Genomic DNA, 19,237 nt, shown 5'->3' with positions numbered 1-19,237 from the left:
TACAAGCTACCACCGGACACTTTTTATAGGATTTTTTTTTACTTCGACCATCACTGCTCTTGTGGAGGAGGAAAATTAAGGAGGCCGCGTATTCTTAGGTCTAAAACGCCTTGAAAAGAGGACACGAAGCATCTAGACATGAGCTCAAATGCACCCTAATGAACAGTAAAATAAAAAAATAGTAAAAATATTAATAAAATTCTGAATTTTTTTTTCTTAATGACTCCGCGTCTAGGTGTATAAGTCACCTTAGGAAAACCAAATAATCTAAAAACACTTAGGCACAGTGCATTAACTTCCACATCATTTCTTATTTCTTGACATAAATAAAGGAATCATCCAATAAAAAATGTAAGACATGTATGCTTTCAATGACATGACATACAATGGTCAGTCCATTGTATGCAATGCTATTTATTAGCAAATAAACACTAAGTTCTCTCGTTTTTTCCTCCGCCTGGACCAGTGTCAGGCGCACAACCTTAGATGACTTATACACCTAGACAGAGGTAGTACCTTGGATCTATCGTTCTTCGTGCTTGTGCACTTGGTGGTCACAGATACACAACTAAACATAAAGATAAACTTTCTAACAAGAAGAGACCAAATGCACGGCAGTGCCAACAGTCAATGCCGCAAAATTTGATGGTTGCTAGCCATCCTGCCCCAAATAACTAAATAAAGATAATCTGACAGTAACTCTTCTTTTTACTTGTACATGTGAAACATTATGATATGCTCTGAGGTAAAACAAAAATCACAACAAAACATTATGTAACAATCTAAAATAAAACAAAGACAAACTTAGACAAAACTGGTAACCGTGACATGAATAATCTCCAGATGACAATGGACGACACGTCGGAGGTGGCAATACCAAAGTGTGTGTACAAGGAACTAACATGGTTGTAACGAAACAATAAATTAATGAAAGAAAAAGATTTGGGAGAGAAAGGAGCTATAACAATCTTACAGTAATTTACAAGGAAAAAGGATGTTACAAGTCAAAACAGCCTTGTACTTCATCGGTGGTTTAATGGTTGACCACGCTGCACTTCTTCCTGATCTCACCTTGGCTTCCGGTGAGCTGGTTGGCGTTGCCCATCTTGATCATGGAGGCGGCGAAGTCGGCGAAGAACTCGTCCTTGAAGGCGCCGGTGGCATGGCGCTGGACGTAGGCACGGGTGAAGGGGTCGGTGAGGAGGGCGCCGTCGGAGTGGAAGAGGCCCCTCCGCTTGCTCACCAGCTTGAAGTAGTCGGTGTCGAAGGTCTTGAAGCTGCCGGGGTCCATCTCCACGAGGGTGGTGTTGTCGTTGAGGCTGGCACACTTACTCTTTAGCCGCATCATGTACTGCGGCTCCAGAGTGGGGTCGATGTCGCTGGGGTTCTCCATGCCGGTGAAGTTGTAGAGCCGGTCGGAGAAGGAGAAGCAGTGCGACGTCCCGATGGTGTGCCCGGCGGACAAGACGACAAGGTCCTTTGCGTCGAGGTTCACGGCGGCGAAGAGCTGGGTGAGCACGGTGAAGTTGGAGGTCGGGGGTGGCAGAGCGTCGGTCTCGTTGGAAATGGACACGCTGCCGTCTCGCCGGCCGAGAGGAACTGTCCAGAATGGACCCTTGCTCTGGAGAAACCATGATCGAGCAGCATTAGAATTTGGCTTCCACACGTACCGTGTCATTTGTAAAATGGTCTAGTAGTCGACTCACCAGCCATACTGCGTCCCTAGCAATGAGGGCGAGGATGTCGGCGCAGGAGACGGTGTCGGGGCAGGCCTTCTCCACCGCGGCCTTCACCCTCTCGACAAAGCCGAACCCTCGCAGCGTCTGGTTCGGCTGCGCATCCTTCTCCGCCGTCTTGTTGGCCGAGTCCAGCAGAACCGAGCCGTCGCATCCCTGCATTCATGGCGCTCACTGGTCAGGCCATAGCACAGCACACATCGGGGTACGGGCAGATACTGATGCATGCAAATGCAGCTTACCCTGACGAAGCAGTCGTGGAAGTGCATCCGGAGGAGCGGCCCGGCGAGGCTGGGCGCCAGTGACAGCGCCCTCACCATCTCCTTCCTCACGACGTCCTCCACGCTGGGGCACGACTCGCTGTAGAACTTGTCGTGCAGCTGCGCCCGCGCGCACGTCGCCGCCACCGCCGCGAGCAGCAGCGCCACCATCGTCGCAGCCCTGCACGCCATATTCTCGGGCTCTCGGCCAAGAAGCTTGTTTCTTGCTTGGCTATGCAAGAAACGATGATGGCAGTTAGGTAGCTGATTAATCAGGGAAAGCTTGAGCTGCTGCTGCTGATGGACTGGCGCCGGGGAAATATATAGCGCCGGAGTGTCCCCACGCCTGCATGTGGTGGGCTGTCCTCCGGAGCAGCAGGTAAAATTCCCATGGTTTAATGAGTTGTTCCTTGTTTGCACTCTGCGGAATCTTTGCCATGGCAGGTACACCGGCGGCGCACCGCATGTATAATGTAGAGGCGGCCGGACGGCCAGACCAAGACAGAAGCACGTCGGTAGATCAACCCATTAAACAATTATTCATCACGGAGCGAAATTCGCTGCCAAGTTCTAATCAACAGAAGGCCAGAGTGAATGCCACCTACTGGTAGTTTGCGAACGTGGGAATCTCATCATCCATATATGTGTACCGGTGCCACATGCTATCCTGAATATATATATATATATATATATATATATATATATATATATACTTGGGATTTTTCCAGGCAATATACATACACACACACTAATTACGTCTACCTCGCAAAATTACCATGCACTGGTGGTGACACATCTCGTCGCTACTATTGGTGTTCTGTCATAGTGGGGGATTAACTTAGACTAATGTCATCATATGACAATAGTTTATGTTACTGCTTTTATAGTGTAAAATGTTATAGAAGTAGTATCATAGATGGTTATTTTTATTAGCTTGTAGACAACTTTTCTTAAGAAATTGCTATGTGATGATAACATAAAAGCTAGTATAATAATGTAATGTAGGCGGGTAGTAAGACTTTAAATAATATATTTTTGTTGAGTTGGATGAGAGAGAAGATGAAAGAAGAGAAGCGGGTTACAAACTTACAACCGGCTATAGCATGAGCTCCGACACCCTTTATGAGAGGAGCATAAGGGTCATATATTAATGATGTAGTATACTAGTATGACTAGCTATTGTATGGGTAGGCTGTAAGGTTGGCTATAACTGGCATGACAAATTCATACAGTCGGTTGTTGGTTGTACTATAAACCATGCTCCTTATTAAATATATGCCACAAATGCAAACTTGTCTTGGAATACGTTATGATACTAGCTAAGTTACTCCCATTATGACCAGCCTAAGTTTCATATCAATGCCATGCAGCCAACGACCAACCATGTTTTTGACATTATGCACCGGGTACAAATTAGAAGCTACTAAATGATTTAGTAGTACATACTCATTTCATATGTGGTCTACGCTACCCGTGGTGGACCTAGAAATAAAATGTAGGGTGCACACACTTTAACAACAATTAGGACCTATTTCAATTGGCTTGGATGGGCCTTGAAAATCAGCTATTTTTTATATGGTAAAAAAATTATGTTTCAAAACTCTGGGTGTGCCATGGCACACCAACTAGGTACAAACGGGGTACTAACTGCTGTTCAAGGAAGCGTGTATGCAGTTGGAGGGGGTGGCCAGGGAAGTTTTTGCCAAACATGGGTGGCAACGTAATCTCCGGCTCGCCACCACCTCCTTTAACATAGGCATAGTCTCGGTAATTTAAGCCTCAACTGTTGCTGATACGTTGGTTGTAATTGATATGTTTGTCAGACTGTTGGTGTTTCGCTATGTGTATCTTAATTATGCATAGGTTGTGTGTTGTTCATCATGCTTTATATCCGCTTGATGCTATATTTTGAGTTAATAAAAACACCCTTTATAAAAAAAAGATGATTGACCATGTAGCCCGAGCAAATTGCAATTAAAGTAAATGTGCTTGATAGTTCCGTCTCTCTGAAATAAACAACATTGTCTACTTCAATACAAATTACATACGCTTTGCAAGAATGTTTTTGTTGTTGTTGAAATCACACTTCTCCCAAGATACCAATTACTTTTGAAGGAATTTTTTGATTTTCATGCTCTTTAATTGGCAATTGGCATATCACAATGAACACTAGGGAGGATAGAGATCATCTGTTCTTCAAGTGCAACTTCAGTACTAGAGTTTTGCAGATCTCTTGGACTAGTGACTCTCATATGTATGAGATCGCTTCCAAGGGACAGGAAATAAGTTGACAAACATTTTTCCTTAGGTTGTCTTCATAGCTTGGTGGAATATTTGGATAATAAGGAATGGCAAAATATTCAGTTATGAAAGGCCCTCTTTTGCTAGGTGGAGAGTAGGATTGACTCAGGATATTTCTCTGCTTACACATAGGATCAAGGCTACATATAAGGATGCTCTGTTGAGATGGATTTCCTATTTGTCCACTTTGGTTGTATTTTCTATTTTGGGTTTTTATGTTCTCTCCGTAAGTAAGTTTTTCTTTTCTCTTTGGGATGTGGCCTTGAAATCACCTTTTTTGTATATCCTTGTATTTTCTTTTTGTGCTTCAATAAAGATCAAGGTAGTGGGGCCTTACCTTACAGTTACAAGCTTTAAAATTTTGCATGCGCGTCAAATTAATAAAACTATATATTATTTTCTACGAAGGTTCCGTTGAAACTCGTATTTGCCTTGTGACAATGGCACAATCTCCAACCAAGTTAGAAGGGTGTTCCATGCCTCATCTTTGCCCAATAAAGGTCCTCTTAAAAGTCATGGTGTGGGTGAGACACTGAAGACTTGCTCAAAGGTATCTTGTTTGTTATAGAAAATATAAAACAAAATCAGATATTGGTCCTTGAGAGGGGCATTTTCCTAGCCACTAATCCTCCCAAAATCTAATTTATGAGATGTGCTTATGGTGAAGCTTCCAAAGTGTAAGAAAAAAATCTCCATTTTCATCGGGCCCACCGAAAAAATGAGAGTTTTCCATTTAACCGAAGAGGTGGTTTTAGAACGAGTGTAGTTATTTCACATGACGTCTTGTCATACACCTCCTTGGTAAGACGGAGCTTAAGATGTCATTTAAGGAGAAGTGCACTGTTATTGGCCTCAACATCTTGTATTCCCAGACCCCCCTACTATTTTGGATGACTAATAATTACTTTGTCAACCTGCACCTTCTTCTTTCTCCGCTGCTCTACAAAAAAACTGGTCTCGAAACAATCCAATATTTGCGTAACCCCTAGTGGAATTCGGAAGAAAGACAATATATACAAGACCATAATGATAAGCACAGAGTTAATAAGGACCGACCATCCCCCAAAGGAACAAACTTTCCTTTCCAACTAAGAATGTGCTTCTCCATTCTCTCTACCACGTTACTGTAGTCTCGTGCTTGAGATAATGAATCAGAATCCCCAAATAGTGAATGGGGAACTGGCCATGCTCACAAACAATTTTTTTTGTTATATCAGGCTTTAGCTTTCCTGCAAACCTCTAAGCAAGCCAACTAGCTCTTGTGGAAGTTAATTTTAAGGCCCGAAACTTGCTCAAATACAAAAACCACTAACTTGAAGCTTTTAGCTTTTGAAGGTCATGTTCCATGTATAGGATTGCATCGTCAGTGTATTATAGGATGGACAATTGTACACTAGATGTGGCACTGCCCCAGTGATTTGACCATCTTCCTTGGCACACTCAATGAGGGTCGCCAACGTATCTTCAACAATATGAAATAACATAAGATATAAGCAATCCCAATGTCCCATACCTTTTCTTTGTCTCAAAATAGTGGGAATGTTGTCAAGGAACTGAATGGGTACACCAAAATGATCAATTAAGAATGACATTAATTTTAGAAGTGTTACACCATGAACCCCTCACTACTAGGAAAAGGCCTGCTAGTGGCGCACCTGTTTTGGCTACTAATGGCGCACTACAGGTGCGCCACTAGCATCATGCTATTAGATTTTTTACTAATGGGGCACCACAGGTGCGCCATTAGTATCTGGTATACTAATGGCGCACCAGGGAGTGTGCCATTAGTATATCCCACGGTGCGCCATTACTATCTGACTTAGTAATGGCGCACCACATAGAAGTGCGCCATTACTAACAATTTTTTTTCAAAAAAATTTCAGAAATTTTTTTTCAATTTTTTTTAAATTCACAACTTTTTTTCTTTTTTTTCTTAATCTCGGGTCACTATGGCTTAATCTCAAGCCAATATGCTTAATCTCAAGTCAAATCGCACTCCGTGGTCAAACTTCCCGGAAGATCATCCATCCTCACACTACTCCAGCCCGAGCACGCTTAACTTCGCAGTTCTATCCAACCCCAGCACCAGCTCACTTCACAGGCACTTGTTGATGTCTAGGACTTTGTTCATGTTCATGAGTGTGATGAAATTTTGGAAAAATATTTCAAACTTCCCGGTCATATTACGTATCATATTTTGAAAAAAAATTCAAAAAAAAGTTTTTTTGAAACCAATTTTTTTCTGTTACTAGTGGCGCACCTAGCAAATGGTGCGCCACTAGTAAGTTTGATTTTTTTTCATTTTCCCCCCTCTAGATCTTAAAAGCCGCGTATCTTTCGTTTTGTTAGGTTTTTGGGGATTTTGAAGATGTTGAACTAGGTTCCCCCCTTCAAATTGTATGTAACTTTTCGAGTAGATCATTTTTTATATAAAAAACTTTTTAATCCGAGTTCGTATGCAAAAGTTATGCCCATTTTACAAATTCCAGAGAGATTTTGCAAATAAAGTCGAAATTCATATTTGTAAATTTTCCCAACAACTAGACCATATATCACATGGGAAACCAATTTTTTTGACATTTCCATCATTTTCTTTCCCAACAACTAGACCATATATCACATGGGAAACCAATTTTTTTGACATTTCCATCATTTTCTTTTATTTTTTCTAAAACTGAAAAGGCGGTCCACGGGGGGGGGGGGGGGGGGGGGAGGGGGAGGGTGTGCATTCGGTGGAATTTTTGGGCAAAGTTAGTAATGGCGCACCGTGGGTGTGGTACGCCATTACTAGTTTAACTAGTAATGGCGTACCACACCCACGGTGCGCCATTACTAACTTTGAAAATAAATGTTAGTAGTGGCGCACCGAGGATGTGGAGCGCCATTACTAGTTAAAACTAGTAATGGCGCACTGTCCCCTCGGTGCGCCATTACTAGTTTTGAAAAAAAAATAAAAAAAATTGTTAGTAGTGGCGCACCGAGGGTGTGGTGCGCCATTACTAGTTAAACTAGTAATGGCACTGTCCCCTCGGTGCGCCATTACTTGTTTAACTAGTAATGGCGCACCACACCCTCGGTGCGCCACTACTAACAATTTTTTTAATTTTTTTTCAAAACTAGTAATGGCGCACCGAGGGGACAGTGCGCCATTACTAGTTTTGAAAAAAATAAAAAAAATTGTTAGTAGTGGCGCACCGTGGATGTGGTGCGCCATTAGTATTTGGACACTAATGGCGTACCAACACATGGTGCGCCATTAGTATATAGTAGTGGCGCACCACATGTGTGGTGCGCCATTAGTGTCCATATTATCTATAGCCCTTTTCCTAGTAGTGCCTATTAAAGAAAGGGCCACTTGACTTGTTGTGTGTTAACTCAATTTGATTGCACGCTTTAGACAAACAACTCGGGAAGTGATCAGTTAGGGCCGTAAACTAGTTGATTGAATCAAATAAGGTCAAACTCAATTTGAGAGAAAACTCCAGCCAACTGGCTGCCATGTCATCATTCCTTTGACCGCTTGTGAGCTAATTATTTAATAAGGAATTGTTTGCAAATTGGCTATTTTTTCTCACAAACCGTGCTAACCGTGTATTGAGCAAAAAATATTTAAAACCTTGAGTTGCATGGGATTCAAACCCACACCCTTAGGGGTGGCAAGCATCTTGCTAATGGCATGAACATCAACCATTTTGTGTACCAAGATGCAACCCACTCAATATATTAAAATTCAAAAAAAGCTAAGCAACAAAAATCATATGAGCTCAGAACAATAACAAATATATTTCTAGGAACACTTTAGTAGATTGTAACACAATATATACAATGGAGAATTTAGAAGAAAAACCTGAAAAAATGATAGATGGAGAGGAGAGATCACAACAGATTATTTTTTATGATTGTTGCATAATATTTCAGGCTATCACATCATAGAATTTTCAAAGACATGCATCATAGTATCGGTAGAATCCTGTAACCACCTCCCGGGTCATTCTATAGGGCGACTCCGGAGGCCACCCGAACCCAGCAGAACAACTTATTTCTCATGCGCCTTGTGCCACTGCCGCCGATGGCGGCAGCGGATCGCCCTAGGAACAGAGCTTGCTACGGGCTTCTCATGCAAGAGGGGGTGCGGTCGTTCGAGCTCGTTGTTTCTTGCGGTGGTGCAAGGCGACATGCGGGTGGTAATTTAAGTCATCGATCAAGTGTCCGGTGTTATGCGAGCGGAGGTCTTTAGTGATCAGTTGGACTGTGGCTAATCCGCGGGGGTTCCATCATGCGCTGGCCATGGGTCATTCTTCCGGCAGCCACCGGACATGGAGCCGGTCATGTTGGTCGAATGGATTCATCTCAATATCTTTGGGCGGTTTGCTTGGGTCCTTGGTTGTGTTGCATCTTGATGGCGGCTTGGCGTGAGGGTTCCACTCCGACAAGTGGATGGGTCATGGATGGTTTCTTTGGCGTAGGTGTGTGGCACTCCGAGTGAAAACCCTACCCGACCTCAGTCGGTGCTATTTACAATGTCGCCTTTGGGTGTGGTTATTCCTCCATGGAGGTGATGACCCACAAGTATAGGGGATCTATCGTAGTCCTTTCGACAAGTAAGAGTGTCGAACCCAACGAGGAGCAGAAGGAAATGACAAGCGGTTTTCAGTAAGGTATTCTCTGCAAGCACTGAAATTATCGGTAACAGATAGTTTTGTGATAAGGTAATTTGTAACGGGTAACAAGTAATGAAAGTAAACAAGGTGCAGCAAAATGGCCCAATCCTTTTTGTATCAAAGGACAAGCCTGGACAAACTCTTATATAGAGAAAGGCGCTCCTAAGGACACATGGGAATTATCGTCAAGCTAGTTTTCATCACGCTCATATGATTCGCGTTCGTTACTTTGATAATTTGGTATGTGGGTGGACCGGTGCTTGGGTGCTGCCCTTTCTTGGACAAGCAACCCACTTATGATTAACCCCTATTGCAAGCATCCGCAACTACAAAAGAAGTATTAAGGTAAACCTAACCATAGCATGAAACATATGGATCCAAATCAGCCCCTTACAAAGCAACTCATAAACTAGGGTTTAAGCTTCTGTCACTCTAGCAACCCATCATCTACTTATTACTTCCCAATGCCTTCCTCTAGGCCCAAACAATGGTGAAGTGTCATGTAGTCGACGTCCACATAACACCACTAGAGGAAAGACAACATACATCTCATCAAAATATCGAACGAATACCAAATTCACATGACTACTTATAGCAAGACTTCTCCCATGTCCTCAGGAACAAACGTAACTACTCACAAATCATATTCATGTTCATAATTAGAGGGGTATTAATATGCATAAAGGATCTGAACATATGATCTTCCACCAAATAAACCAACTAGCATCAACTACAAGGAGTAATCAACACTACTAGCAACCCACAGGTACCAGTCTGAGGCTTTGGGACAAAGATTGGATACAAGAGATGAACTAGGGTTTTAGAGGAGATGGTGCTGGTGAAGATGTTGATAGAGATTGACCCCCTCCCGATGAGAGGATCGTTGGTGATGACGATGGCGATGATTTCTCCCTCCCGGAGGGAAGTTTCCCCGGCAGAACAGCTCTGCCGGAGCCCTAGATTGGTTCGGCCTCGTGGCGGCGGAGTTTCTTCACGAAAGCTTGCTTCTGATTTTTTCCAGGGTAAAAGACTTCATATAGCAGAAGATGGGCACCGGAGGCCTGCCAGGGGGGCACGAGGCAGGGGGGCGCGCCCCCGACCCTCGTGGATGGTGGGTGGCCCCCTCTGGTACTTTCTTCGCTCAGTACTTTTTATTAATTCCAAAAATAACTTCCGTGAAGTTTCAGGACTTTTGGAGTTGTGCAGAATAGGTCTCTAATATTTGCTCCTTTTCCAGCCCAGAATTCCAGCTGCCGGCATTCTCCCTCTTCATGTAAACCTTGTAAAATGAGAGAGAATATGCATAAGTATTGTGACATAACGTGTAATAACAGCCCATGATGTAATAAGTATCGATATAAAAGCATGATGCAAAATGGACGTATCAACTCCCCCAAGCTTATACCTCGCTTGTCCTGAAGCGGAAGTTGATAACGATAAATATGTCCACATGTTTAGAGATAGAGGTGTCGATAAAATAAAATACGAACATGAGGGCATCATGATCATTCTTATAACTGCAACATATATGGATATTATCATATGATTTCTTATGCTCAAGTAATAATCTATTCACAATGTCAAGTATGAATCAGAAACTTCATTAAGAACTAATAAACTATGATCTCGGTCATTGAAGCAATTGCAATTTATCATAACATCAGAAAGAGTCAATATAAGAGCTTTTCAGCAAGTCCACATACTCAACTATCATTTAGTCTTTCACAATTGCTAACACTCACGCAATACTTATGGGTATGGAGTTTTAATTGGACACAGAGAAAGATAGGGGCTTATAGTGTTGCCTCCCAACCTTTTACCTCAAGGGTAATGTCAACAATAATAATTCATGCTAACTTACATCCAATTGGATATATATATATCAGGATCTTTCCAACACAAGGTGCTTGCCAAAGGATAAAATGAAAAAGGAAAGGTGAAGATCACCATGACTCTTGTATAAGGTAAAAGACAAAAGTAAAATATAGTCCCTTCGCAGAGGGAAGCAGAGGTTGTCATGTGCTTTTATGGTTGGATGCACGAAATCTTAATGCAAAAGAACGTCACTTTATATTGCCACTTGTGATATGGACCTTTATTATGCAGTCCGTCACTTTTATTGCTTCCATATCACAAGATCGTATAAAGTTTATTTTCTCCACACTAATAGATCATACATATTTATAGATCAATTTTTATTGCATGCAACATGACAATTCACTTGAAGGATCTTACTCAATTAATAGGTAGATATGGTGGACACTCATGGCAAAACTGGGTTTAAGGGTATTTGGAAGCACAAGTAGTATCTCTACTTGGTGCAAAGAATTAGACTAGCATGAGGGGGAAAGGTAAGCCCAACATGTTGTATGATCCATGACAATATACTTTATTTCAGATATAAGAAAACATAACCCATTACGTTCTCTTCATTGTCCAACATCAACTCCTTAGCATGTCATATTTTAATGAGTGCTCACAATCATAAAAGATGTCCAAGATAGTATATTCATCATACTCTTTATATGTGAAGTCATTACTCTCCGTAAGATCAATATGATCTCTTTTATTTCTTTTTATTCTTTCTCTTTTCTTTTATTCCCTCACGATCATAGTAAGATAATCAGGCCCTTGACTCAACACTAATCTTTATTATATATAGCTCGCGGACTCGATTACATAAAAGGATCATAGGGCAAAACTCAAAACTAAATGATACTAAAACTTTATTCTACTAGATCAAGATATTACCAAAAGGATCGAACTAAGAAAAACGGTAAAGATAGGAGTGTGATGGTGATACAATACCGGGGCACCTCCTCCAAGCTTGGCATTTGTTAAGGGGAGTGCCCATACCCATGTGATTATGTTTCCTTTGCTGGTGAAGGAGATGGTGGTGATGATGGATAGTCGCACATCGAGCGTAGGAGATCCTCCAATTTGCGAATAATGCCCTTGAGTGCGGTGATATGCTCCTTCAACAAAATATTTTCACGTGTGAGATACTTATTTTGTATGCGAGCTAACTCAATCATCTTGAAAGCTTCAATCTCCGTTGGGGTAAGAAGATTGTGAGGAGGCTGGAGGATGTCTTCATCTTCTGCTGCCAGAACTTGGTCCTCCATGGCCTTCTTGATCCCATCATCCTTGTTGATCTCCCCGGGTTCTTCTCTCTTCAGCTCTATCTTCATTAGCCAAGAATCATTGTCACCATTGTTGCAGGAGGGGGACGACATGATGCCTGGCATTGACAACTCTGGCAGAAAACAGCTCGAAACGGAAACAGAGGATATTTGCGTGATACGGTGGTCAAAACCTTCAGGAGATTATATAATGAATTTTTACCGACCAAAAGAAGTATCGTGCAAGAAAACGGAGTCCGGAGGGCACACGAGGTGCCCACGAGGCAGGGGGCGCGCCCTCCACCCTCGTGGAAGCCTCGTGTCCTTCCCGTACTACTTCTTATTTTCCTATTTTCTTAAATATTCCAAAACTGTTTTGGAGTCGGTTTACTTACCGTACCACATACCTATTCCTTTTCGGAGTCTGAAACGTTCTGTAAAGTGTCTCTTATGTATTCCTCCGGGGTTACGGTTTCAATAACATTAGTTTCAACATTTATAGGATTACCTGAGATATAATGTTTGATTCTTTCACCGTTCACCACCTTCGGATTTGTGCCTTCGAAGAAGTTTTCCTGTAAAAAATCTTAAACGAGAGTTGAATAGCAACACATAATCACCTACATTAAACTCACGCTTTTGTATCCTTTTGTCATGCCATCTTTTAACTTTTTCTTTAAATAGTTTGGCATTCTTATAGGCTTGAGTTGTCCATTCATCAAGTGAGCTAATGTCAAATAGCCTCTTCTCACCGGCAAGTTCGAAATCATAATTGAGCTCTTTAATGGCCCAATATGCCTAATGTTCTAATTCGAGAGGTAAGTGACATGCTTTTCCATAAACCATTTTATACGGAGACATACCCATAGGATTTTTATATGCAGTTCTATAGGCCCATAATGCATCATCAAGTTTCTTGGACCAATTCTTTCTAGATCTATTGACAGTCTTTTGTAAAATTAATTTGAGCTCTCTACTACTCAATTCTACTTGACCACTAGACTGTGGGTGTTATGGGGATGCAATTCTATGATTAACATCATACTAAGCAAGCATTTTATGAAAAGCACCATGAAGAAAATGCGAATCACCAACAATCATTAAATATCTAGGGACTCCAAACCTCGGAAAAATAACTTCTTTAAGCATCTTAATAGAAGTGTTATGATCAACACTACTAGTTGGAATAGCTTCTACCCACTTAGTAACATAATCAACAGCAACTAAAATATGTGTATACCCATTAGAGGAAGGAAACGGTTCCATATAATCAAAGCCCCAACCATCAAATGGTTCAATAACAAGTGAATAATTCATAGGCATTTCTTGACGTCTACTAATATAACCAATTCTTTGACATTCATCACAAGATAAGACAAACTTATGGGCATCTTTGAAGAGAGTAGGCCAATAAAAACCGGATTGCAATACCTGATGCGCAGTTCTATCTCCGGCGTGGTGTCCTCCATAAGCTTCGGAGTGACACTTGCGTAGGATCTATTCCTGTTCATGCTCAGGTATACAATGTCTAATAACACCATCTACTCCTTCTTTATAAAGGTGTGGGTCATCCCAGAAGTAATGTCTTAAATCATAGAAAAACTTTTTCTTTTGCTGGTATGTGAAACTAGGTGGTATAAATTTAGCAACAATGTAATTAGCATAATCAGCATACCATGGAGCAGTACGAGAAGCATTTATGACATCTAATTGTTCATCAGTAAAGCTATTATCAATAGGTAGTGGGTCATCAAGAACATTCTCTAACCTAGACAAGTTGTGTGCAACGGGGTTCTCAGCTCCCTTTCTATCAATAATATGCAAATCAAATTCTTTTAGCAAGAGAAGCCATCTAATAAGTCTAGGTTTATCATCTTTCTTGTCCATAATGTATTTAATATCAGCATGATCAGTGTGAACAGTTACTTTAGAATCAACAATATAAGGTCTGAACTTATCACAAGCAAATATAACTGCTAAAAATTCTTTTTCAGTAGTAGCATAATTTCTCTGGGCATTGTCTAGTGTTTTACTAGCATATTGGATAACATTTAATTTCTTATCAACTCTTTGTCCTAGAGCAGCACCTACAACATAATCACTAGCATCACACATAATTTCAAAGGGTAAATTCCAATCAGGTGGCTGAACAATAGGGGCAAAAATCAAGGCTTTCTTAAGTATTTCAAATGCTTCTACACAATCATCATCAAAGATAAAAGGAATATCTTTTTGTAAGAGATTAGTCAGAGGCCTAGAGATTTTAGAGAAGTCCTTAATGAACCTCCTATAAAAACCGGCATGACCAAGGAAACTTCTTATACCTTTAATGTCCTTGGGACACGACATCTTTTCAATAGCATCAACTTTAGCTTTGTCAACTTCAATACCACTTTCAGAAATTTTACGCCCCAAGACAATACCTTCATTAACCATAAAGTGGCACTTCTCCCAATTCAAGACAAGATTAGTTTATGCACATCTCTGCAAAACTCGATCAAGGTTGCTCAAGCAATCATCAAAAGAAGTTCCATATACGGGAAAATCATCCATGAAAACCTCAACAATCTTTTCACAAAAATCAGAGAATATAGCCATCATGCATCTTTGAAAGGTAGCAGGTGCATTACATAAACCAAAAGGCATGCGTCTATAAGCAAAGGTACCGAAAGGACAAGTAAAAGTGGTCTTTTCTTGATCCTCTTTTGACACATGTATTTGGGAGAAACCAGAATAACAATCTAGAAAGCAAAAATGCGTATGTTTGGATAATATTTCTAGCATTTGATCCCTAAAAGGTAAAGGGTAATGATCCTTTTTAGTAGCTTTATTTAATTTGCGGAAATCAATTACCATTCTATAACCTGTAACAATTTTTTGTGAGATCAATTCATCTTTATCATTAGGAACAATAGTAATACCTCCCTTCTTAGGGACACAATGGACAGGACTTACCCACTGACTATGTGCAACGGGATAAATTATACCTGCCTCTAGAAGCTTTAGTATTTCTTTCCTTACCACTTCTTTCATCTTAGGATTTAACCGTCGTTGGTGATCAACAACTGGTTTAGCGTCTTTCTCCAATTTTATTTTGTGTTGGCATAGAGTGGGACTAATGCCCTTAAGATCATCAAGAGGATATATCTTCTTCTCATCAAGATAAACATATTTAAGAGTATCAGGTAATGGTTTAAGCTCAAACACGGGATACCCTTGGGTGGAGGAGGACCCCCTATGATTTCAACAGGCAAGTTGTGTTTCAAAACAGGTCCCTGTTTAAAGAATACTTCATCTATTTATCTTCTTTCATTCGTAAACATATCATTTTCATGGTCGAGCAAATATTGTTCTAAAGGGTCATTAGGAGGCACGACAATAGAAGCAAGACCAATAATTTCATCTTTACTAGGCAATTCACGGGGTTGTCTACGAAATTTAGCAAAGTTAAACTCATGAGACATATCCCCCAAACCAATATTAAAAACATCCTTTTCGCAGTCTGTCCTAGCATTAACAGTATTCAAGAAGGGTCTACCAAATATGATGGGACAAAAGCTATCTTGTGGGGAACCAAGAACGAGAAAATCAGCAGGATATTTAATTTTCCCACACAAGACTTCAACATCTCTAACAATCCCGACTGGTGGAATAGTGTCTCTATTGGCAAGCTTAATTGTAACATCAATTTCCTCTAACTCAGCAGGTGCAATATCATGCATAATTTCTTTGTGTAAGGAATGGGATATTGCACTTGCACTAGCACCCATATCACATAAGCCATGATAGCAATGATATCCTATTTTAACAGAGATAATAGGCATGCCTACAACAGGTCTATGTTTATTTTTAGCATGAGGTCTAGCAATTCTAGCAGCTTCATTGCAGAAGTAAATAACATGCCCATCGACATTATCAGCCAAGAGATCTTTAACCATGGCAACACTAGGTTCAACTTTAATTTGCTCAGGGGGTTTGGGTGTCTTAATGTTACTTTTGTTGACCACAGTTGCAGCTTTAGCATGATCCTTTATTCTAACAGGGAAAGGTGGTTTCTCAATATCAGCAGTAGGAACGACATGATCATTATAAGTGATAGTCTTTTCTTCAACTTTAATAGGTGCAACTACTTTTACTTCAGTGGGAGGATTATATTTAAACCACTTCTCCTTTGGGAGATCAACATGAGTAGCAAAGGATTCACAGAAAGAAGCAACTATCTCAGAGTCAAGTCCATATTTAGTGCTAAATTCACGGAAAACATCGGTATCCATAAAATATTTAACACAATCAAACTTAGGTGTTATACCTGACTCCTTACCTTCGTCAAGATCCCAATCTTCAGAGTTGAGTTTAATTCTTTCCAATAAATCCCATTTGAGTTCAATAGTCTTCATCACAAAAGAGTCAGTACAAGAAGTATCGAGCATGGAGCGATTATTGAGAGAAAGCCAAGAATAAATTTTTTGAATAATCATTTCTCTTGAGAACTCATTATTGGGGCATGAATATAACATTGACTTAAGCCTCCCCCAAGCTTGAGCGATGCTTTCTCCTTCGCGAGGCCAAAAATTATATACATAATTACGATCATGATGAACAAGATGCATAGGATAAAACTTCTGATGAAATTTCAATTTCAATCGGTTGTAGTTCCATGCACTACTAGGAAAAGGCCTACTAGTGGCGCACCAGTTTTGCCTACTAATGGCGCACTACTGGTGCGCCACTAGTACCACGCCACTAGTATTTTTTACTAATGGCGCACCACTGGTGCGCCATTAGTATAGGCCACGGTGCGCCATTAGTATTTTTGAATTTTGAAGGCGGGAAAATAGTAGTGGCGCATCGTCTAACCCCCACCGTGCGCCATTGCTATTTTTGAATTTTGAATTTGGATCTGGATTGCGATTTTTTTGCTCATTTTTTTTCAAATTTTGTTCTCGTTTTTGGATCTTGTACGTTATTTTGCTGTGTTCTTTTGCCGGGGAGGAGTTCTCCGGAGAGGAGGGCCGAGGTCACCGGAGAGGCGCTCGCCTACATCGCCGGAGAGGAGGAGGAGGTCGCCGGAGAGGAGTTCACCGGAGCATCGGAGAGGAGGAAGGAGAAACCATGAGGGGAGGGGAGGAGAGGAGGGAGGAGGAGCTCACCGGAGAGGAGGAAGGAGGAGCTCACCAGAGAGGAGGGAGGGAGGAGCTCACCGGAGAGGAGGGAGGAGGAGCTCACCGGAGAGGAGGGAGGAGAAACTGTGAGGGGAGGGGAGGAGACGAGGGAGGAGGCGGTCGCCGGAGAGGAGGAGGAGGAGGAGGTCGCCGGAGAGGAGGTCGCCGGAGAGGAGGTCGCCGGAGAGGAGGAGGGTAGTATGGTGGAGGAGAGAAGGGGAGATGGAGTGGAGGAGAGGAGGAGATGGAGTGGAGGAGAGGTGGAGTGGAGGAGAAGAATGAAGATGTAAGGAGGAGAGGACCACGCCCAGCCATATATACAGCATAGTAATGGCGCACCGTGGGCAGGTGCGCCATTACTAACTTTTTTTTTTGATTTATTTTGAATTTTGAAGGCGGGAAGATAGTAATGGCGCACCATGGGCAGGAGCGCCATTAGTAAGTTTGAACTTTTTTGAATTTTTTTGCCTCTCCAGATCTTAAAAGCCCCGTATCTTTTTTTAGTTAGGTTTTTGAGGATTTTGAAAATGTTTAATGCGGTTCCCCCGGTTAAATTCGAATATATCTTTTCGAGTAGATGATTTTTCATATAAAAAACTTTTTCATCCGAGTTTGTATGCAAAAGTTATGCCCATTTTACAAATTCTCGAGAGATTTTGCAAAAAAGTCGAAAATTCATGTTTGCAAATTTTGCTCACAACTAGACCACATATCACATGGGAATATTATTTTCTTTTATTTTTTGACATTTCTATCATTTTCTTTTATTTTTTTTGAAACTGAAAAGGCGGTCCACACGGGGGGTGCATTCGGGGGAATGTTTGGGCCAAATTACTAATGGCGCACCGTGGGAGTGGTGCGCCATTACTAGTTCAACTAGTAATGGCGCACCACTCCCACGGTGCGCCATTAGTAGTTTAAAAATAAATAAAATAAAATTGAATTTTTTTTGAAACATAATTACTAATGGCGCACTGTGGGAGTGGTGCGCCATTACTAGTTTAACTAGTAATGGCGCACTATCCCCTGGTGCGCCATTACTAGTTTTGAAAAAATAAAAAAATAATTTTTTTACTAATGGCGCACCGTGCATGTGGTGCGCCATTAGTATTTACACACTAATGGCACCCCAACACATGGTGCGTCATTACTATTTAGTAATGGCGCACCACATGCACAGTGTGCCATTAGTGTCCATATTGGCTATAGTTGTTTTTGTAGTAGTGATGATCCCATATCATCACATAGCCTAAACCATGTCAATGCCTCTCCCTTCAAAGATAAAGGGAAGACCTTCTTCTTGATAACATCCTCGGGCATACCTGCAAGCTTAAATAATCCACAAACTTCATCCACATAGATTAGGTGCAAATCGGGATGTAATGTTCCATCTCCTGTAAAAGGATTAGCTAGCAGTTTCTCTATCATACCCAAAGGAATTTCAAAGTAAACATTTTTAGTAGGTTCAGTAGGTTGAGGAGCAACTCTTTGCTCTACTGGTCAGGGTGAAGATACCCCGAACAAGCCCCTCAGAGGATTACTTTCCATAGTAACAAGTGACGGTAAATTTCAGCACACTATATAAAATTTTCCTTACCAAATTCCACCTACCAAAGGCGCTTCACTCCCCGGCAACGGGGCCAGAAAAGAGTCTTGATGACCACAAGTATAGCGGATCTATCGTAGTCCTTTCGATAAGTAAGAGTGTCGAACCCAACGAGGAGCAGAAGGAAATGACAAGCGGTTTTCAGTAAGGTATTCTCTGCAAGCACTGAAATTATCGGTAACAGATAGTTTTGTGATAAGGTAATTTTTAACGGGTAACAAGTAATGAAAGTAAATTAGGTGCAGAAAGATGGCCCAATCCTTTTTGTAGCAAAGAAAAAGCCTGGACAAACTCTTATATAGAGAAAAGCGCTCCCGAGGACACATGGGAATTATCGTCAAGCTAGTTTTCATCACGCTCATATGCTTCGCGTTCGTTACTTTGATAAT

General features: G+C 41.3%; 1 protein-coding gene across 1 annotated transcript; it reads right to left on the bottom strand.

Annotated features, from left to right (window-relative positions):
* Window positions 1-715: 715 nt before the first annotated feature.
* On the bottom strand, window positions 716-2,272 carry LOC123172164 (peroxidase 1). The gene is made up of 3 exons (XM_044589181.1): window positions 1,979-2,272; window positions 1,707-1,892; window positions 716-1,621 (listed from the first exon to the last, which is right to left on the bottom strand). Exons 1-3 carry the CDS (start codon window positions 2,186-2,188, stop codon window positions 1,034-1,036), a joined length of 984 nt encoding a protein of 327 aa, XP_044445116.1. The 5' UTR covers window positions 2,189-2,272; the 3' UTR covers window positions 716-1,033.
* Between the last annotated feature and the right edge of the window lie 16,965 nt (window positions 2,273-19,237).

Source organism: Triticum aestivum, chromosome 1D (genome assembly GCF_018294505.1).
Source record: "Triticum aestivum cultivar Chinese Spring chromosome 1D, IWGSC CS RefSeq v2.1, whole genome shotgun sequence".
Lineage (NCBI taxonomy): Eukaryota > Viridiplantae > Streptophyta > Magnoliopsida > Poales > Poaceae > Triticum > Triticum aestivum.
This window is presented reverse-complemented; position numbering and strand designations above follow the sequence as displayed.

Excerpts from the sequence above, each read along its gene's own strand:
- LOC123172164 (XM_044589181.1), bottom strand. The coding sequence starts at position 2,188 with ATGGCGTGCAGGGCTGCGACGATGGTGGCGCTGCTGCTCGCGGCGGTG. Across the intron at positions 1,893-1,978 it reads TCCACGACTGCTTCGTCAGG|GGATGCGACGGCTCGGTTCT; the intron begins GTAAGCTGCATT and ends CCATGAATGCAG. Across the intron at positions 1,622-1,706 it reads CTAGGGACGCAGTATGGCTG|AGCAAGGGTCCATTCTGGAC; the intron begins GTGAGTCGACTA and ends TGGTTTCTCCAG.